This window comes from Colius striatus, chromosome 5, assembly GCF_028858725.1.
Source record: "Colius striatus isolate bColStr4 chromosome 5, bColStr4.1.hap1, whole genome shotgun sequence".
Taxonomy (NCBI): Eukaryota; Metazoa; Chordata; class Aves; order Coliiformes; family Coliidae; genus Colius; species Colius striatus.
In genome coordinates this window covers 43,392,512-43,414,635 of record NC_084763.1, presented here as the reverse complement: position 1 = coordinate 43,414,635, position 22,124 = coordinate 43,392,512, and the positions used below count along the sequence as shown (strand labels likewise).

Below are 22,124 nucleotides of genomic sequence, written 5' to 3'. Positions count from 1 at the left end.
TTCAGGTTATGCAGACTTCAGCTCTATAAAGTCACTAGTAGAGCTTAGTATTTCCTAAATGTCCTGAAGAGATAATTGTAATCATGTATTTGTTTGGTGTCAGATTATTTCACATTGCTTTGCTTGAATTTTAGTGGTTTACTTTGGATGAAGTGTCCAAAGGAAAATTGCATTTAAAACTGGAATGGCTCACATTGATGCCAAATGCTGAAAATCTAGACAAGGTAGTAAAGGAATACATTAACTTTTATTCTAATCTTAATTATTGTGGGGTGGGTTTTTTGGTATTGTTTTGGGTTTTGATTTTTTTTGTTAAGTACGTAATTAATTCTCTAGCTGTTGTGAAGTTGGAGAAAGCTGTAACTTTTTTCCAAGCTGTTTGTCTTCATAAATCTCAAATCAGTCATAACTGGCAATGTACTATTGTGGCATGGGGTTGTCCTTTCTCTTCATGTTATAGTTTTAGAATATCAGATAACATTTCATTAGCGTGTGAGATAAAGCCTGGATATAATAGGATAATATGTCCAGTCTAAAAAAGAGGGGGGAAAAAATAAAGGAAATGGGGTGGAAATTTCCATAAAAATGGGTTTGAAATATATGAGTTTTGAAAACTTACTTCTTATGCTTCTTAGTGTACATTTGTGAAGGTTTGCATTTAGGAGATGTTTTTAAAATACTTTTCAACAATGGGAGAGAAATAATAATATTATTTGACTTTCAGAAAGGCTTACAGTATGTGTTTGGTTTAGGTGCTAACAAGCATTAGAGCTGATAAAGACCAAGCCAATGATGGGCTTTCTTCTGCATTGCTTATTCTTTATTTGGACTCAGCAAGAAACCTGCCCGTAAGTTACGTTCTTATGGATACCCTTTTGTCATGGGTATCTTCTGCGTACTTCCAGCATGTCTTGCTTGGTAGTATGACACACTGCTTTACTAACACACATAATGCCGTGTCTTCTACACTTTCTCTCGTTTCAAAACGTGTAATGTAAGGTCCACATTTCTAATGGTGCAGTACTATAGTTATATTTTGAGTAAAATGTTACTCTCTAATCACTGTGATTTTTCTTTAAAGAATGCTCCTTTCCTGGACTTGACAGGCTGCATGTTTTCATTGCACTGTGTTTTCCATAAATAGTATGGGATTAGCATGATGAATTTTAAAGAACTAACTGAGAAAAGGCCCACTTCCTTGACTTCAGGTAAACTTGTGTGCTAGTTTAGGGTATCAGTGGTAGATTTGAAAGTACTGAAATCCTCACAGTGAAGTTAATACTGTGCAGCTGGTGTTAGTAACAGAATACTCGTACAAGATTTCTGTCAGGTTGTCATTTGGTTGTTTATTTGCTTGTGCAAAACATAAAACCAAAATATGTAGTGGTTCTGTCATTATATGGATTATATTGCGGGACTGCAAAATAGCTTGTTTATGACAAGCACAGACACAGTTTTGTAGTTTATTTCAGGTTATAAAGTAGTTTTCCTAGTTGTAAATTATAGCAGTAATAAAATAAACCCTACCTTAAATAGATATGTGTAACATAACACTGGGATTTGCTGTTTTTCAACACTGCTATTACATGAGAAATTCTAGAAGTGATGCCTAAAATACTAATCAGAGAATAAAATTTTCAAGCTCTAGATTTTTTTTAATGCATTTTGCAAATTTTTCCACTCATCTTTAAATTCAGTTAAAATACTGTATCAAACAAAGTGGTAACAAATGAAACCCTAGTAGCCTAAAAAATTTACATCACTTAAGAGTGATTTCATGTCTATTCCTGGGTATATGCAGCAGTGTCTGGAAATAGTATTTATAGGTTATTTCAAAAGCTAAAAAGATGTAGCTCATTTGGAATAGTCTTGCATGATCTTGTTAATCTTCCTACATTGAATTCAGGGAACTCTGTAACTTAGCAGAATAAGAGTAGAGAGTAGACAGTAAGCAGAAATAGAACAGGATTATGGTGTACTTAACATCAGTTTCAGAATACTGCAACACACAGAAAAAGTCTGTCTGCCATTTGTTCTGTATGCTGTATTGAACCCATTTCTGTATTTTCTTGTTCAGCTGCTGGATTTTACTCAGACTGTTAAAAGTTCAATATATTTGTTAAAATACACTAAAGTTTTTTACTTCAAATGAATCGTTTAAAGTTCTCTCATCCATAATTTCCCACTTTTTCCATAATGCTTTGCTTCTTTATATTAGATTAGCTACTCAGGTAAAACACTCAAGAGACTTTGTCCTAAGTTTAGTTTTTACCCTTCCTGTTTTAAACGTTCTGTAACATTGTTGCCCTCATTCAGAAAGGTTAGGCTGCAAGTCTTGAGTTCTGCCTGCTTTAGGACACAGTATTTTAATTTCAGTGTCTTAATAAGTAGATCTCTAGAACACAGAAAGGGGAAGTTCTTTGCATAAAGCTGACTAGTTATTGAATTTGGGAGCATGATCCAAGATTTCCTGCTGCTGAGTCTGATGTTCTGACAGTACAAGATTGCCTTGGTGTGTAGAGAATAAGGACAGTCACAGTGTGGGACCTGTTTAACCCTCTTTTTTTTTTTCCCCCCTCCTCTACCAGTCCAGAAAAGCAGTTGCTACAAATCAGTATTTAATTTCAAATATTTTTCTTTTGTAGAAATGTGTTCTAATGAATGTGGTGGTAACATTGAACTCTGGAAAATTCCATTTACAACTTTACAACAGTTAAATAATACTGTGTTAAATTAAAATTATCCAAAACCTGATGCATTTAACAGCTGAAGCTATTTGTAATGACAAATATTTACTTACTTTTTGTTTATCTGCTGTTTTCTCTGGAATCCTTTGACTGTTTTCCTTAACTTTTTTTATGTAGTAAAGCTGCTTATGCATTCATTCTGCCACAATCCCATCACTCTGCTTTCTCCTTCCATTTCCATCTTCCTAAGAGTATCTACGAGGGAAACTTTGGGTGTGGATACTTAAAAGAGAGGAGAGCATCGGGACTAGTCTTTTGTGAAAACACTACCTCACTCTATAGAGCACTATTTGTGAGTTCTCTGGTATTATTTCTATTGTACCTTTTATCTGCCAGAGTGTGGATTAGTGCTACTAAAGCCACTCACTCTAGTAGAATGAGAGCATGCAATTTGTTTTGCTGCATGGTTTCACCAAGTGTGCATTGTTTTTTGTGCTATTTTTATTGCATTTTAAAGGCTACTTAAATTTAATTGATCAGCATATCATTGGGTAAGTAATTAACTTTTTTTCATAAAAAACCCAAGATAAGTCTATTTTAAAAGCTTTTATATTTAGCTTAAATTGCTGATTGAGAGATAAAATGCATACTATACTGGCACACTATGTGCTCATGAATTGTTGACTTTTATTGCAAAGAAAATAAACTAGTAATTATTACAAACAATCCTTGTAGTTTCTTTAAAAGATAAAACACTCAATGTTTGTAAGAACTTGCAACCTCTCCACAGTGGTTCAAGTATTGCTTTAAAAATGGATGTGTTTCTTTGTGCTCCCCAAACTATAAATTCCCTTGTAAATTCTATTTCACTCCATGATGTTCTTTGTTTTGCAAATTCCCAAGCTCCTTTTTGTTTTATTAAGTTAGTCTGTAGTCAGGAAAATCCAGGCAAGGGAGAGCTACCAGTTAACATTTTTTGCTAGAATTTACTGTTACAAGATGATTACATACTATTGAGCCTCTATATATCTTGTGCTGATTGTATAAACACAACCTGGGTGTCAGAATGAGAACACAATAGAGAGAGAGGTGGGTACACCATAAAGATAAATTTATTGCTGACTGGCTACTTTTGGCTCTATTGTAAACCTTGATTGAAAACCACCTTCCTCCCTACGTTGCAATCCCAACAAAACCCTTTTCTGTGGCCCTTATTTCTTAGTTTCTGCACAGAAGTTAATTTTGAAGTATTAAAAATATTACATCCATTATCAAATCTTGTTAAAATTTAACTAATTTAATGAATAAGAAGCACAGTTCGTAAGCTATGCCTCAGTTATCTTGGTACTAAAACTGATAAGTAGTTGATGTTTCCTTCAGTTATAAAAATACTAGCTACGTCCAAATAGTAATTTATAACAAAAATAATGCTTGACGAAGAGTGTAGCTTGATGTTTCTTGATCTTTAGAATATGTATGTTAGAACATGTCATCTATATATAACAGCATCTATTGAGACATTAGTCAAAACTCTTCCAAATCCCCGAAGCAGTCTGTAAGTCAGAGTGGAAGAGCAACTGTTTTAAGATAGCCAGGTCATGATTTCCTCCCACAGCACTATTAACTGCCTTGTTCTGCAGTGGCGTGGGTGCTAGTCTTGCAGCATGATTTATGACTGGAGGCCAGGAGAGATGAGAGGACTGAGTAGCCCAGAAATAATGACAGCTTCAGCAGTCATAAAGCTGCATCTGGTTTTCAGGGCATCTTTAAATGTGAGGTATTACGCAAACATTCACACCTGCAAGTTCAACTATCTGATTGACGTGTAACATGAGTTACTTTGGGCGGTGGTGTTAAAAAGGGAGCTTCCTTTATATAAGGAGAGAAATGTCTCGAGTGCTCTCTATTCCCTTCCAAACAGTTTTATTGACTACTGGGAAAGTAAATTCATGACACCCAACTCAGACATTTACCCATCTAAATCTGACTTCTCTGAAGTTACAAAGTGTGAATGTTGTTCTTAGTATAATTTTCAAAAGTGAGTAATGCTATTTTTATGATGTCATCATTAGTTCAGAACAGTTTTTCTTTTAATTTTGTATCTATAAATTATCCATTTTTTAAATCAGCTCTTACAGATCAGTGACTGTATTCTGGTTATCAGTTGAGGATGAACTCACAGATTTAGAAACTTTGAAAGCCACATTTTAACCTCAAGCAAGACTTAGTGAGTCAACAGATGTAATAAGTCCTATTCTAAAACATATTGAATTAGGATCTGACTTAATATCACACCAGCTTGTTAGCTGTGGTATAATTTATGGGTTTGTAATTAGGACATTGCAAATCTCACTAGCTGTTGCAGAATGATGACCTGAAATCTGATTTATTCCACTGTGTTGGTTATCAATACATTTCCTGAATAGCCATCCCCTTTCCCTGTGACTTCAGAGACGCTCAGAATCATAGCAAGACTTTTTCTTGGCTTTTTATATTGAACAATTCAATTTATTCTCATAGTCTCCTCCTGCCCAACCTTTCAGCCACCATCGCCATGGACCTGCAACTCCTTCCCGTGAAATCTGAAGTCTGGCTTAAACATTTGTCCTAGCTAGTCTCCCCCTTGGCCTACCCATGCTATGATTCCAGAGGAACTGGGACATGTTCAATGTCCAGGAATCACTGATTGCCTACCTTTGTAATTGATCACATAGATTTGGTTTTGACTTCAAAAATTATTTGAAAAAGTACTATAGAGGGGAAAGAGAAGTGTGTTGAATATGCAGATACAAATGTGAAGAACAGAATGGCCAGTAAGTTGAGGGTCAGTGTGGGATTCAAAATTATATTGATGAAAGGCAGATACAATCTGAAAAAATAAGATACTTTTCCCTAGAGGGTGGTCACTGTAGTAATAGAAATATGGGATGGAAATAGTTGTCTGGATGCATACCCCTACAGAAACAGATCTGTAGTCATGCTGTATCATATTGTTATGAAATACAAACATAGAAGAGAGGAATGTAGCCTGTAAGATGTATGGACCAGTCCTTCTATTTTACTTGGCCAGTACTGAAGCCCTGATTTTGTACTCAACAATTTACCATCTGGAGGACAGGCGTGATGATAACGAGCAGTACACATGGCTAGCAGAGGAAGAGAGTTTTGCCTTAGAAAGTAAAGATGGAAATGATACAAGACTGCTGCAGACAAAGTGACTTTTTTTAAGTTTGTCAGAAAGCAAGAAACAGTGCTTAGACTCCAGCAAGGAACATACCTTTGGACATTAAAAAATGTTCTAATGAAAAGGATAGTCAAACATTAGGATTGATATGACAGGGATATTATGCAGTCTTCATCTTTGAAGGCCTTTAAGTACAATAGTTAGTCCCTAACATATCAGATAAATAGCTGTAGAAGATTCCTAAATTTTATCTTTAAAAAAATCACTCCAAAACAGCCAAAACTTATTTCTGACTTTTTTACCAGTTGCATGATCCTGTATGTTCATTCCAAAGCAGTCACTTTAAAGATGAATGCCAGGAATCTCATCTTACATATTGGCTGACTTCAGGATCTGACAATCCAAAAGAAAATGAAAAAAAAAAAAAAAGTATTTCTGCATAGAAGTTAAATCTCTCTCTACAAATTTTAGTCACTTGTGGATTCAAATTCAGGAAGGTATTTCTTTTGGCAGAGTGTTAATAATACCAGTTCCTGTCCATAAACCAGAATGTTTAAAAAGGTCCTTATGCAGTTTTTTTTATTGCCACATACTACAACTTTTAAAACAGAATTCTCCCTTGAAAAAAAAATTGCCAGCCTTAAGTACATGAGTTTGAAGTCTGTTTTTTCCAAAACTGTATTTCCTGAAATTCCCTCTTATGAATTGAATGCAAATTTTCTGTAACATTTTTTGTACTTTACACGTGTCACTTGAAGATCAATATATTGTACTTAAAATAAAATGTCAATATCTGCTTAATTAATGGAAAGCTATCAGAAGTTTTCTCCGGTTCAAATTCCTATTGTTAGTGTATTTGCATGGCTTCATTCAGCTGAGTGAAGTAGTAGACCTTCATTCTAGTTAGCGTGAAGTGTTCACATCATTCATCTGCTGAAGAGGCTCAAAACAACTCTGATTTTTATAGTGACCAAAATCCTGTCAGTACTTTAAGCATTGTAATTTTTCCCATAAAAGGACTTGGTTACATGATTACTTGACTTATAATCAGAGAAACTTCTATGTTGTCACAGTATACTACCCCAAATTTAAAAAAGATTCCTTCAGAAGGCAGTCTGTAAATACCAGGCATTCAGTAAAGTCTGTTTTGTTGAGTTTCTTTACCATGGTAAAAAAAAATGATGAGGGAAATATGAATTGACTGAAAGGGAATATATTAGTTTTAAAGCAGAATATAAACATTCAGCAAGGACAAGGGGGGAAAAAAAGAGACGTTTTGTCAGGCTTTTTTGTTGTTTTTGTGGTGGTTCCTTCATTGTTTTGTTTGAAAGATTTTTAGTGTTCTTTTAGATTGTTTTTTTCCCCACTTTGTCCTATGTTGTCATGTCATAATTAACCTAGTGAAATTGCCTCATTGCATGACTTATTAACCCTTCCTGTGTTCATTCTCTCCTGACTTTAAAAGCATAATCCATTAGAATTTAACCCTGATGGCTTGAAGAAGGCTGCTGTTCAGAAAGCCCTAAAGGTAAAACTAATATAGTTATCCATTTAAGGTCACAAAAGTAGTTGGAAATGCACAGATGGCTGCAACACATCCAACCATGGATGGAATTTCTATTTACAGACACATATTTAGAGCAATTCCATTCTACTTAAGTTTGGTTTCAAGAAGTGGTCAAGACATTGGCAAAGTACTGGGTAATTTGAGTTTTAGATCACTTGAGTGAGTATAGACTGGATTTAGAAGACTGAGGAAAAAATAGTCCTAAAGAACAAAGCTGACATGAAAGCTAAGACATCTTTTACATAGAGTGATGCTTTATTGGTCAACTCTGAATGACTCAAACATGCCAAAGATTGATTTTATTAAAGGATCTTATTCCTACTAGATGTTTTTAGAAGGCTTTACATCTTTTATGTAAATGTTAAATAAATTTAGCCCAGGTTTTGGTATAGAAGACATAAACTTGAGTGGCAAACTTGGAAGGCAGAAGCCAAATTCTCAGATGGAGGAGCCTGGACAAGAGGCAGTCTCTAATAGACTGTCAACAGTGAGTCTGATAGTAGCAAGTGTTGGAGGTATGTTATATATATGTACGTATTGCTGTGTATTTAGCATGAATTAAAATTACATATATTTACATATCAGCATAAGCAAAAGGGTGTTTCTATCACTCCATTGTTTAATGAAGAAAAGAAATTTTAGGCACATTTTATGGATGAAGAAAATATGAAACCCATGTCAACTATCATTTTTAAGCACCATCAGTTAGAGTGTAACCTGACTCCATTCCTTAAACCTTTGTATTCTGTTGCCTTTGAGAGACAAATATTTTCAATAAGAAGTGAAAAAAAAAACGCAGCATTCATCCAAGAAAGGAGTGCTTAATTCACAGCTTTTTTTTCTGAAGGGAAGTATTCTTAGTGTGTCACATTAAAGTCGAGTTATATTAGGGGAAGTCTGATGTCCAAAATGTAAGTTCAGATCCCAAAGTATCTAAAATATCCTTATTCTTAATTTAGAAATGTAAAATATTTGAATCATTTGGTTGTAATGGTGGCCTTACATGCATTAAGTACTAATTTTCTGTTTACATACCCACTCTGTGGCAATTTCTTACGTGGTAGAATTCAAAGTATATTATTAACCACAGATACTATATTCTCTAGTCTTTCTAAACTGCATTAACAACCGCTTGAGATGATTAACTTTCATGTCTAACTTTTTGATTTCTGTTAAATTTTTGTTAGGTTAATTTAAATTTTGTGAAAGAAACATGTAGTTGGGAATGTTCCTTTGTGTATATAATTTGGTTTTAAACTGATGTTTATTTTTGCAGTTTGATGTAATGCTATACAACTGGTGAGCAAAGCTCAGATGTGGCAGAGGGTTGACTCTCTAATAATGAATATTTGGTAAACTGTAGAAATATACACCAGGTACATTATAGTGCATCTTCTTTCTCCCCATACTGAAAGGGGGTTGAATATCAATGTTCTGATATTACATTCAAATTAATAATACTACGGCAGTGTAAATGAAGTGAGATTCCTAAGTTTGTGCTTTCTCCGTATCTCCCATCTGCATGCAATATTCATTTTGCTTCATTAGCTTTGGGGGTTGTAATGCTTGTTAAAGGATAAAAACTTGTACCTTACCAATTATATGCAGAGAAAGTGGAAAGGAGTCTAAAACTCCTGCTTATTTGTAGCATTTTGCTCAAATGTATTTAGGGTGGCTGGATGCCTACATGTTAACGTGTTCAGCAGTCACCAGCCACTCTGCCATTCAAACCTGTTGACTGAAATACTGAGAATAATAGATAAGCATATAGTAGAATGCACATGATTTGTATTTTTAAGATGCAGATATTTTAAGTTTCAGTGGAGAGTGTTTTTTCTTTATTCTGAAGGCAAAGTTTTTGCTTTTTCCTTATCAGTCAGGAAAGAAAATAAACAGCAATCCCAACCCACTTGTTTTGCTGTCAGTTGGACATAAGGCACAGGAAAGTAAGGTAAGTTCCTCCTCTTTATACTTGGCTCTGTCTACAAACATTTGGTAGCTCTATGTACTTTTCATTGGCTATCAAGTCATTGAGCATACAGACTGCATTAAGAGGTAGCACTAGAACTGGAATTGCCAACAAGAAGCCAAGGACTGAAGGGGTGTTTCTTTGAGTTAAACTGTCTATGAGTAGAGAAGAGTTTTTTAACTATTTCTAGATGTCTTTCCACAGCAGGTTCTGATCTGCAACTGGGTTTCCTACAGTGGTGATTATATAAATAACAGTGTAGGCAAACAGCAGGCTTCAAAATACTGATCGAGATTTGAAAGCTGACAAAATCACAGAGTTAGAGAAATGCCCAGGTCCAAAGGGACCGCTGAAGATCACCAGCTTGAATCTTCTGCTTAAAGGCAGAAGGACCTTAGATTATGCAAAATACTGTGTAACTCTCAGGAGCTCTTAATTTAGCCAGGCTACTTCACTGTTATATCTGCTGCTTTTTTTGCTTTGAGATATGGGCCACTTTTGTGCTTTGAGCTACCACTGCTGAGCTCCTTTTTCCTCCAAGGTAGACAATCACAGAATCCCTTCCTAGAGCAAGTTGAAATATGCTTTTATGAACTCCAAGGCTATTATTCTGCTATTTGTTTTCTTCATGCCCCTACGATCTTAAGCTCCACAATCTTAAGCTGCATGATCTTAGGTGACTGCAGCCAAGGCTGCTCTTGACAGTCACATCTGCAAACCAATATTCCTCATTTGTAAGCAGCAGATTCAGAACACCACTGCAAGTCAACACATCCAATGACTGAGAACAACTGTAAGACAACAGCACATGTTTTCCTAGCTCACTCTGAAATTACTTGTGCACCACTGTGGTGCTTTCCCAGAAAACATTACAGTAGTTGAAGCTCTCAGTCAGAATCTAGTTCTTCAAACTCACACAGCTTTAAATTGTCTGAAGAAGTTGTCATCCCAATGTTGTCATAATCAGGTAGTCTGTAACAAATGCCTCTCATTAGGTTGATGTTAATGGTGATACCTCTGATTCTGACTCAAGACATTCAACCTACCTGTCATTCATAACTAACCTCTCTGCATTCAGACAACTCTTGGAAATAAAATGGCAACAGTGAAGTGATACCTAGATAGGTAGATACATGCAATATGAGGGTGGTTTGTTTTTTTTTAAAGTGTCAATGAGTCAAAATGAGAGTTCAGCTACTTTGGCTTCTTCATAGCCTGTAAAGAATTGTCACAAAGCCTAAACTAGGTGTTATATATAGTCTTAATTTCTATATCTATTAGAGTATGGAGATCTAAATTCTAGTCCTTTTGTTCCTGGAAATCACTTTTTTTTTCTTTTTAATGAGTGCTTTCTTTCTCTGTCCTCCAATTAATGGGTTGCTGAAAGCAATGAGATTTGGCACTGAAATCTTCCACATGGCTGCTTGCGAGATTAGAAAGAAAAATATTGGTTCCTAGGGGTTTTGTTCAAGTAGTTCAACCCTCATTGAGAAGTATAAGAAGAGACAGAATGTGCCAGTCTGAAGACCTTGTTGTTATAAACTGGTGTCAAGTAAAGGTTCCTTAGCAGGAGTTTCACATAACATACAGCAACTTTAATGCAAAACATCTTCTATTAAATGTCACACGTATTATTTTTTATTAATACATGTGTATCATTTTATATGCCTTAGATAAATCCTACTTGGCCTTTGTTTAAATATGTCAGGTTTCAAACATTTTGCAAATCCAAAATGAAAAATGTACTCAACTCTTGACCTTGTCTTTATTAGACAAAAATGTTTTATTGTTTTTATGCTTCCTATTCTTTTACTTTAGATTCGATACAAGACCAATGAACCAGTATGGGAGGAAAACTTTACTTTCTTTGTACACAATCCCAAAAGACAAGATCTTGAAGTTGAGGTAAATTCTCTCTCTTAAGTTACCTTTCTTTTCAAAGACTGTAGTAAAATTGAGACAATTTAGGCTGTTATGAAATGATATTGAAGATATTGTGAAGACCATTAAAATTGTACTGAAAGTGTTTTTTACCATTGGGCTATAAAATGTTTATTTGCATTTACTACTAAAAGAAATAAAACTATAACCAAAACATAGTTGATAGTTGTCCTAAAAAAAATTCGTAAAACATTTAGGCACGTGTTTCAAACTGGTAGCAGAAATTGCTGTTATGTGTAGCTGATTTGTTTCTTCTCTCATTCTCAACAAGTCTTTGCTTTATTAAAATGCTGTGTCCCTTTACACTGCTGATGTGTCATTTACATAGTTCAAAGAGACCAAAGTGTAAATGAGGACGGTTCTAGTTGCTAATCCTCTAACAGCTGTGGGAATTATTTTTTCCCAGACTGTTTTGAAACCAGTTATTTTGTTCAAGAGTTAGGTAGATGTGATGGTTCATTTTCTGTCTTGCTTTTGCTGCAGAACATAGGGAAGAGGAAAATAGGCATTGAGTATATTTGCCATTCCCTCCTTTTAATGAAAGTGATCTTAGATCAAGGAAATCTGCTTTAAGAACAAACTGCATCCAATATTGTTTGGATTTTTTCTTTTTAAATAAAGCTGTTGTTTCCTTTTCTTTCTCTGAATTCTTCTAAAGCAGATGATATAAAATGACACAGCTTCTGTGTTCCTCCAGGTCAGGGATGAACAGCACCAGTGTTCATTGGGGAACTTCAAACTGCCTTTAAGCCAGTTGCTAGAGAGTGAAGATTTAACTATGCATCAACGGTTCCACCTGAGCAACTCTGGTCCAAACAGCACTATAAACATGAAGATTGCACTCAGGGTACTCAAAAACGTTTTGCATTGTAGATATCTGAAAGCATATTTAAGGCTGTTGTGACTAATGATCTTCAAACTTAATGAAAATGACAGTCCATTTCCTTGGGTGTCACTGTTATTGGTTCTGCAGTAAATTCTTGCCTGCTTGTCAGTAAGAAATGAAAGTATACATCTAGAAGAGAAAGGACAATGAGCAAGAAGAATTTGTGAATTAAGTTTTGAAAGATTAGAAGACAAAGATTATAGAATAGTTTTCCAGGTGGCTAGAGCTGCACAGTAAATAGCACTTGCACCAGAAGCGTGTAGAGTGTGGGAAGAGAATACTGAAGAGAATGATTCTAAATGGAGAGTTTCACATTGTTTTATAGTTACTGCAGTTGCCATAATGAATATGGAGCTGTGTTGTGCAATAGGTTTCTTACTGTAGAATAAATAAGTATGCATATTTTTAGACTGAAGTTAGAACTTGTCACCAGCCACTACTCTTGTAGAAACAGATTTGTTTCTAGTTTTTTTAATACTGAAAAATAATAATATGTATTTTTTCCTGTATGTAGGTCCTTTCTCTTGAAAAGCAAGCAAGATCTCCAGATCATCAACACTCGGCTCAAGTAAAAAGGCCATCTCTTTCCAAAGATGCAAGAAAATCATCTTTTAAACCTCAGGTTCCTGTCTCACCAACACCTGATCTAAACAAACCTGTTCCAGCTTCTCCAGTGACTGATAGTGATAAAAAAACTGAAACAGCTGAGAAAAGTCAACCTCCCAATGCCAGCCCTCAGTGGACAACGGATCTCAGCCGAAGCTCCTCCAGTCTTCATGCCTCTAACTTCTCTTATTCTCCCAGCCACCTCTCAGTCAAAGAACCCACTCCTAGCATAGCCTCAGACATCTCTCTGCCAATTGCCACACAGGAACTACGGCAAAGACTACGACAGCTTGAGAAGTATGGTGTTAATTACTTGGTTTGCAGTATATCTAAATTGATTTATAAGAAAGTGTGCTTAATTTGCATTTCTGGGGGTTTTTTTCTGTATTTTGAGCCTGGCATTTGAAAATCAATCTTTGTGATTTTTCTGCTTCTTCCCAGTACCTCAGTAAGATTCTGCAATTAGAAGTTACATTATCATTGTGATGATCTGCAGGAAAAAGTACATTTTGTTCTCATAGCTACTTTATGTAGTGCTAAAAAGAGTGAGATGGCAAGAGAGAAAAATATTTGGCAATTTTTCACTCCACCGTGAAAACATTTTTTCTTTATTTTCAATTGAAATTCATCTTGCTGTAACTTGCCTACAACCTCTTGTTCATTTATTGTGCATATGCATTGAGAAGTCTGACTCAGTCCTCTATAGTGTCTGTTTGAAGTAGTGGAAGATTGGAATCAATTCTGTTGTTGTCCATCCCAACTTGACCAAGCCCCTTTCCTTCACCATCTATTTATGTGCTCCAATCCCCCTCTCATCTTTATCATAGAATCACAGATTGGTAGAGGTTGGAAAGGATCTCTAAAGGTCATCCAGTCCTACCTTCCTACTCAAGTAGATCTGCCTAGATCAGGGCACTCAGTAATGCATCCAGGCGAGTTTTGAAAACCTCCAGAGAAGGAGACTCCACATCTTTCCTGGGCAGCCTGTGCTGGGGCTCCCTCCCTCTTACAGTAAAGAAGTTTTTCTTTAAGTGGGACCTTCTGTGTTCCAGCTTTTGTCCATTGCTCCTAGTCCTATCACTGGACACTACAGAAAAAAAGTGTTTCCTCATTGTCTTGACATACACCTTTCAAATACTTGTAAGTGTTAATTAGGTCCAGTTCCCACAGCCATTCCCCAAAAGAGAGATGTTCCAGTCCCCTGATCATCCTGGTGGCCTTTTGCTGGACTCTCCAGAAGTTCTCTGTCGCTCTTGAGCTGAGGAACCCAGAACTGGACACAGGACTCCAGTTGAGGCCTCATCAGGGCAGAGTAGAGGATGGGAAGAACCTTCCTCAACCTGCTGGCCACACTCTTCTTGATGCCATTGGCACTGGATGCCATTGGCCTTCTTGGTCACGAGGGCACATTTCTGGCTCATGTTCAGTTTATTATCAATCAGGACTCCCAGGTCTCCCTCTGCAGAGCTGCTCTCCAGCAGGCCAATCCCCAGCCTGTACTGGTGCAGGGGGTTGTTCCTTCCCAAATGCAGGACTCTGCACTTGTCCTTATTGAACCTCATGAGGTTCCTCTCTGCCCAACTTTCAAGCCGGTCAAGATCCCACTGAATGGCAGCACAGCCTTCTGGGGAATCAGCCAATCCTCCCAGTTTGGTGTCATCAGTGAACTTACTGAGGGTACACTCTGTCCCCTCATGCAAATTGTTGATGAAGATGTTAAACAAGACTGGCCCCAGAACAGATCCTTGTGGAATCCCACTGGCCACAGGCCATTACGGTCCTCTACTGTCTTGTGTTCAGTTTTTCAGTATCTCTTCTGGTCCAGAACTTGGTTAGACTTTGTTAATTATGATAGATGTTGAAATACTACTCATTTAATACCGACTTTCCATACTTTCTCATCTGGTGAGTGGTAAAGCCATGTCTAAGGAGGTCCGTCATTGCAGGCTCTGTGTTTTCAGGTGTTCTGATTGTTTTTTGGGTTTTTTTTTACTTTGACTAAGAAAATACTGACCTGAAATACTTCCTTCTAGTCTTTAAAGTGAATGAATTATTTGGGAATTTTAATAGAGCAAACACTTTGTAGTAGCTATTCACAAAAGGGTCATGCCTCTCCCTTGAAATTTAAGATATCCTTCAGGTGGCTGAGAAATGCCAAGCGTGCCATTCTCTGTCCTGTGTGAAACAGAAAATAGCCACAGTGTACACAAACTGAAATACACAGTTCATAGAGATGAAGGAACTCTGCAAATATTGACAATTCTTTTTAAAACAGAAATTCTTGAACATGATACTTACTTTTTATTTAAGCATGTATTTCTAAGTGTAAATTGATTCTAATCTTGTTTTCCATGTGGCATGAGCTACATTAAAGTGGCTGTGTTAGTGGGTTTAAGTATCCCTACTTTGATCCCAAGAGTGTCTATTTTTCTGCATTAAAGAGTTTAGAAAAGAATGAACTGGTTTTCTAACTTGTTCTTGGCCATAATCAAGAGTGGGCTATCACTGAGGTTTTCACTGCAGTTGGCATCATTATTCTTTCCAATTTCCTAGGTACTGCTTTAATGTTTATTTTAGGTTAAGCAAGTTCTTTACTGGTAATGGTTTTCAAAGAAGTGAAGAGCAGCTGACCTCTACATTGACAAGAATACCTAGATTACTTTGGAGAGCTGTTGGACGGAACTAAAGTACAAGAAATTGATGAAGATATACTCATATGCTAACATGTACTTTCTTCTTTCACATTGGTCTAGTGAAAAGTTAAATGGATAATACCTAATTTCTGAGAAAACTGCTCAGCATATGTTTCACTTAGGCCTTACTTTTAAAAACTAAGGGTAATGTTCTACTTTTTTTCTGCAGTGGAACAACTTTGGGGCAGTCTCCATTAGGACAGATTCAGCTAACAATTCGTCATAGTTCACAAAGGAACAAACTGATTGTGGTAGTGCATTCCTGCAGGTGAGCATAAAAATGCCAAATTTCATTTCTGAGCTTGTTTCTTTGTAGCTTTGTCATATCTTGATTTATCCTCTTAAGTGGTTGTCTGGATGATCATTGTTAGTTTTAAAATAACATACTGATTGTAATTATGTGTAAATACAAAAACATACAGAACTCTACTTAGAATCAGTAAAAACTTTGAAGATTTTGCTGTGACTTTGTATTTTTTCTATTATGCCTTTGTCAGCTTTTAAATGAAAAAGCTATCTCCAAAAAAAGAAAAAGCTCTGACTTAGATGTCTCTAAGAGACTAAATTTTTCATGGAATGACAAAAAGGAAAACGGCATCTAAACCTCAAATTGGAGTTTTAAGAAATGTTGTACTCCCACCGCTGCTGTCAGCTCACCATTTATCTGATCTTGTACAAGTCACTGCTTGGCTTTTCAAAACTTGTTTGTTGAGTTTTCCTTTTCTGCTGCTGTTATCTGTGTGCTGTGTCCTGCACATCATACTTAGTGCAGGATATCCCACAACTAGTTCATGTACTAAAATAAGTGTTAGTAGTGTAGATGCTTATATCCAGCAATGTCTCATTTATTTTCTAAGTGTTTTTCCTTGTTTTTCACTGGTCACAGAAATCTAATAGCATTTTCAGAAGAAGGATCCGATCCATATGTGCGAATGTATTTATTACCTGATAAGAGACGATCAGGAAGAAGAAAAACACATGTATCAAAGAAGACACTAAACCCAGTGTTTGATCAAATGTATGTTCTAAACCATGTGTAGCAGTATTATATCATGTAATTACAAAGCTACCAAATCAAGGTTTCTCAGCTTGCTTGAGTGGATAAGCTGCTGAAACTCCTAGTTGTCACCACCAGACTATATCATACCATTTTCTTCAGCTATAGTAGCTCTTCCCTCTATTCCCTTTTATCACTATAGCCTTTCTTACCCTATTACCAGTCACTTCTCTCCTGCCTTATCCTCTATTGCATCTCTATTGTGCAGGTAGCTAAGAAGCAGCATGCACTCTTCTGGCAGGTGATCAGAACATGAGTGCCGTTTAGCTGGCCAGTGGTGGTGTATCCCTTCCTGCCAGGAAGTATGTCAATTCTGACTGGCCAATTGCCTTGCTGACAGGTGCTGCCTCCAGTGTCTATGCATGCCCGGATTGCGCAGTCAATCTACTTAGTGCCACTTCTCAGCATCCAGAGTGTAAGGAAGTTTCCTCGTAGTTTCCTGGCCCATGGGTTGGAATTTGGCAAGCTAGTGCTACGTGATATTGTTTAAAAATTCTTACCTTTGCACTCAGCTTTTTCGTGGTAGTTCTCCTCACATGTGTATCCCTTACTCCCCCACCCATCACTTTTCCCTAAAGATGACCTTTCTCTACAGACAGAGTGTTAGTTTGGGAAAAACAAAACTTCAGTCTATTCTGTCCAAGAGAAATCTGTAAATCATTAGCAGCTCTGATCGGTTTTGCTGGTAATGCAGCTTTCTCCTGTTTATTCCAGGTAATAGATTTGGTTTACTGTGCCTTTCCAACTAAAATGTATTGCCAAGCCACAAAGCTGTTTAAGAACTGTAGTGACCAATAGATGTAGATTGTGGTATAATCTTCCCCTTGCTTTCTGTAAGTCTCAGATACAGCAGAAAAAATGCATTTGATAGATTTCCTTTGTGTGCCAGGAAAGAAAAGGAGCTCTGGCTATCAAGAGCTGAGAATCAGTAAGAGTGACCAGTTTTTCCCTTTTAGAGAATAGTGATACTGAGCTATCAGTGTACTAGGATTCCTTATATTGTTCTCTGTAGAGTCGGTGGCTGAACTTTTCCTTGTTTTGTTTTGTTTGGGTTTTGGTTGTTTGTTTGGATTGTTTTACCAGTGGTTTCTAGAGACCAAAGGTAAAAGAGGTCTCAAATGTTTCATGTTGATATTGATCATATTATTGAAGAAAAACTTTAGGCAAAACACTGGGATTTCTTTATTCATTTGTCTCAGACCTCATTTTTTGTTTGGGGAGGGGGATGGTTTTGTATTGTTTAGCTGTAGGAACTGAACCTGCACTTTAGGTACAAAATTTTCTCTGAAGTATCACTTTCCCTGTCAGATTTGATTTCAGTGTTTCCCTGCCTGAAGTACAGAGAAGAACGCTGGATGTAGCAGTGAAGAACAGTGGTGGTTTCTTGTCCAAAGATAAAGGGCTACTTGGCAAAGTAAGTAGACAACAGGCTGATTCTGTTAATACAGCCTGATATTATATAAGACTAAAATCCTCTTGTGATATCAGCTTGATTGAAGGTACAAAGGTTTTGAAAATTATCATAGAATCACATAATCATAGAATGGTAGGGGTTGAAAGGGACCTTTAGAGATCTTCTAGTCCAACCCCCCTGCAGAAGCAGGTTCACCTAGATCAGGTCGCATAGGAATGTGTCCAGGTGGGTCTTGAAGACCTCCAAGGAAGGAGACTCCACAACCCCTCTGGGCAGCCTCTGCCAGGGCTCCCTCACCTCAACAGTGAAATAGTTTTTTCTTATGTTAAATGGAACTTTTTGTGTTCCAGCTTCATCCCATTACCTCTTGTTCTGTTGCTAGAAAAAAGTGCTGCCCCAGCCTCCTGACACCCACCCTTTAGATATTTGTAAATGTTAGTAAGATCATTATAGATGGCTTAGATGTCAGGCTTCAATAAGAAAAGGAAGAAACTGCAGAGACAGACAGAAAAAGACAAGGCAGTAGTGTCCTCTAGAGAACAGTAAGTTCTGAAGCTCATAGTAACAGAAGATACCTGCACGCCAGACAGTAATAAGTCAGAGAAATAAAATAACGAGTGGAAAACAGGTGATATCTTAGAAAATGTTCAGACAAAACTGGAAAGACAAGCAGAGGTGCTTATAGGAACACATAGGATAAACATAGGTTTCGTAATTAAAATCCCAGATTATAAAATCCATGAGAGAGAACTGCTACTGGAGAGGTTCCCAATGCCCAAACCAGCTGTTGTGTGTACAACTTCACTTTTCTACAGGTACTCGGTGAATCTTTATTTCCTACACCTGTGATTTAGAGCATGCAAAAAGGAATAATAAATTCCTAAACCCTTGCAAACTGCCATATTTCAGCTCTGCAAGGAGGATGAGAGAGATCTGAATGGTAGTCAGTTCTTGGTGAACAGTGTTCTTAATTTTCCTGCTTACCAGAGTTGCTGTTAGCATAAACACCACAGCTGATTGCCATTGCCCAGATACGCTACGTTCAGAATTTAAGCCTGCGGTGTGCTCTGGGATCGTATCACTAAAGGGTATAGAGTTTTAGGTCAAAACCAGCAACTTGAAACTTTAGTACAAGTCAAGCATATAGCAGTGATGACAAGTATGTAAAATATGTTATTATTTGCATTAGTTATGCTATAGTTTACAGGATTGTTGTATTTGATCTTTAAAAGACATAGAATGAAAAGCATACATAATACATTGACTGCTAATTTAACTTTCCATAGTTATTAATACCTCTGGCATCTGAAGAACTTGCTAAAGGCTGGACCCAGTGGTAAGTATAATATTTCCTTTAGTAATAATAATACTACATTCTGATAACTAATGTGTGAATACTTTGAATTATACTTGCTAAATGTAAAAAAACCTTGGGTTTTTTTTTTTCATTTTCAGGTATGATTTAACAGAAGATGGTACAAAGCCACATGGTTCAAGTTAGACCCATGGATACTGGGGATTCCTCGCACATAGTTTTGCCAACCTTTCTATATTTTTAAAGCCTTGTTCTCACAGATGTACCAATATTATTTTTATAGCTTTACTGATTTAGTTCTTAGACACATCCCCAATAATTTTATAACACTTGGTCATTCTACGTAGACATAGCTTTTCTCATTGTTAAACTCTGTATTTTAATTTGCCATTGTATGTGTTACTGTAACGTGCAATAGTACAGTGGAGTAACCTTTTATGTTTAAATTGATCTTTATGATGGCTGTACCTATTCAAAAATGAAAAGATTATGTTCTGCTATTTTCCTGCTTTGTTTTATATCACCAAGGTATACTGTATTGTGTAAATATATACTATTTTTTTATAATTCTTTCATGCTGGTTTGAATTCAAATGAAAATAAGGATACAGATATTTTCTTCTAAATGCATGTGAATTTCTTCAGATTAATCTCTTTTATCTTTGCAGCACAATGATCTTAATCATTTTGTGATATTCTTCAAAAACAAGCTGCAGAAAAACATTTTTACTTGATTGTGTTTCTGGCCCAGTGTGGCCAGCTTAAAATGTACAAAACATTAACATTTTAATATTTATATATGAATGTATTATTGGAAAATCACGCTCTAGAATATTATAAAGAAAAAATGAGAATTCTATAAATATTGTATAAATAGAGGATGAGATCCACGGATCACAGTTTCTAAATTTTCCTTTAATGAAGTAACCTTAACAGACAGTACAATTTTATTATACAGGTTCACCTGGATTTTGTTATTTATTCCTGTACTCTATAATACTAGACGTGACCTTTTGAAGGTATGAGGACATGAATTTTTCTGTATTATAAACAAAATCACTACCCACTTAGAACTGTCCTTACTGCCATGTTTCACTGATTCATAAGGTATAGAAATCAGCTTGCAATGTAAGTTCGTATAGTAGGCATATGTACACCACTTGTTATTTTTGTTTTACAATACTGTGCTAAATAGTATGTTGTGCTATACCTTCTGTAGTCCTAAAATGGAACACTGATAGGTAAAAAAGTGTGAAACTGAGTTGAAACTGACTGTCTTGAAAATTACTTCCTAGTGTATTTGGTGCATGAGAAAAATGCACATCAGTGGTCCACACCGGTTTCTTGAGAAATAAGGGCATTCTCCTGAGGCATTGCGGTAGCCTGCTTGCTGCGAGACTACAGCAGTGACACAATTAGCACAAACTCCTAAAAATAAGCAGTTGAGAGCTGAAAGGGAGAGTATCAGCCTAAAGAGCTGAGCTCATAATTCTGTGAAATGTGGGATTTTTTTTATACTCAGAACTGATGTTTCTGTTTTCTGGTAGGTTTTCTCAGACTGTTATAAAAATGTGCATTAAGAATCCAAGAGAAGGGTTCAGCTCTTTCAGAGCCAGCGCCCTCATTCTTGGATACGGATGCAATTAGAGAGATAAATTATATTATTTAGCTTAGATTCCTAGAATGATCTCTTGGCGAAGAAAGAATTTTAAAACAGAATCATAAACTCCTGAAATCAGCTTTATTGTAAGATTACTGACAGAACCTTAATTCTAGATATAGAATATGCCTACATTTCTAGATGTACCAAAGTGCCTACCATAGATGTAGCTTTTTGTCTTTATCAGATTTAAGAATTGACTCATTTCAATCTGTCTGAATTCAGTTTTAATGTATTTGTCATGGGTGTGTGTCACGCACACACACATACACCTCTGTATGTGTATGTACGGTGATGGCCTTCTTATTGCCACATTTTATACCAGACAATTTTAGCAAACAAACTCACATTGTACATTTTGTTGCTGTTACTTTCTGATGGACTGGGCAACAGAGAGAGATTTTTTTGGTAAGAAAACATTTCCATTTGAAGGCTTCACTCTATATTGGAATGTATGAGCATCTATATATATACACACTCATCTATTAATATAAAATGTAATTTATTATTACATACATATTTTCTTTGCTAGTTCTCCTGAGTGAATTTGGATCACAGTATGACTGCCTAGATAACATTGATTCTTTTGATAGTGGAAACAAACCTCTGCATCAGTTACCAAATTGTGATTGCTCCATTTATATGGAAGTATGAAGGACGAACGTCATTTTTCCCCTGGACAAAAATTACACCTCATTATCAAGTCAATGTGTTCAATATCAGCCAATAGCTTTTCATGTAGTTCTTGTTTATCCTGTGCCTTAAAATACGAACATATGAAAACATTTAAGAAATGGCTAAAAATAAGCTTTGTTACCTGTATGTACAAACACGTTCTCTACTATTGAAACTGTTTTTAGAATTACTCTGCTTCACTGACAAGAAGACCAGCTTTGTTAATTATAGCAGTAGTGTAACCCAAACTCAAATCAGCATGCATATCACTTGGATTTGGATTAAGAGAGTTTTCATTTTCTGTCTTGAATCCTTTATCAGAGCTGCAGCAAATGGTGAGAGTGGAAATGAAAACAAAGGGTAATCAATTTTGTACAGATTGCCTTTTTTGCTCATGTTAATTATACATTATGATGCATGTATTTATTCAATAAATGGTTCATATGGAAGTCAGTGTGTTCCTTCTCTCTA

The 22,124-nt window shown here is 36.3% G+C and overlaps 1 protein-coding gene across 3 annotated transcripts in view; it reads left to right on the top strand.

Annotated features, from left to right (window-relative positions):
* ESYT2 (extended synaptotagmin 2) overlaps nt 1-22,102 on the top strand; it is an 82,152-nt gene extending 60,050 nt beyond the window's left edge. The window contains exons 12-23 of one of the 3 annotated variants that reach the window (XM_061996172.1): nt 135-224; nt 753-848; nt 7,337-7,399; nt 9,315-9,389; nt 11,226-11,312; nt 12,046-12,195; nt 12,749-13,137; nt 15,703-15,801; nt 16,420-16,551; nt 17,899-18,004; nt 19,291-19,340; nt 19,460-22,102. In XM_061996172.1, the coding sequence (XP_061852156.1) occupies nt 135-224; nt 753-848; nt 7,337-7,399; nt 9,315-9,389; nt 11,226-11,312; nt 12,046-12,195; nt 12,749-13,137; nt 15,703-15,801; nt 16,420-16,551; nt 17,899-18,004; nt 19,291-19,340; nt 19,460-19,505 (1,383 nt within the window). In that variant the 3' untranslated portion in view covers nt 19,506-22,102. The remainder of the gene's footprint in view (nt 1-134; nt 225-752; nt 849-7,336; nt 7,400-9,314; nt 9,390-11,225; nt 11,313-12,045; nt 12,196-12,748; nt 13,138-15,702; nt 15,802-16,419; nt 16,552-17,898; nt 18,005-19,290; nt 19,341-19,459) is intronic. The other 2 variants (XM_061996175.1, XM_061996174.1) reach the window with 2 other exon arrangements.
* Nucleotides 22,103-22,124: the final 22 nt, after the last annotated feature.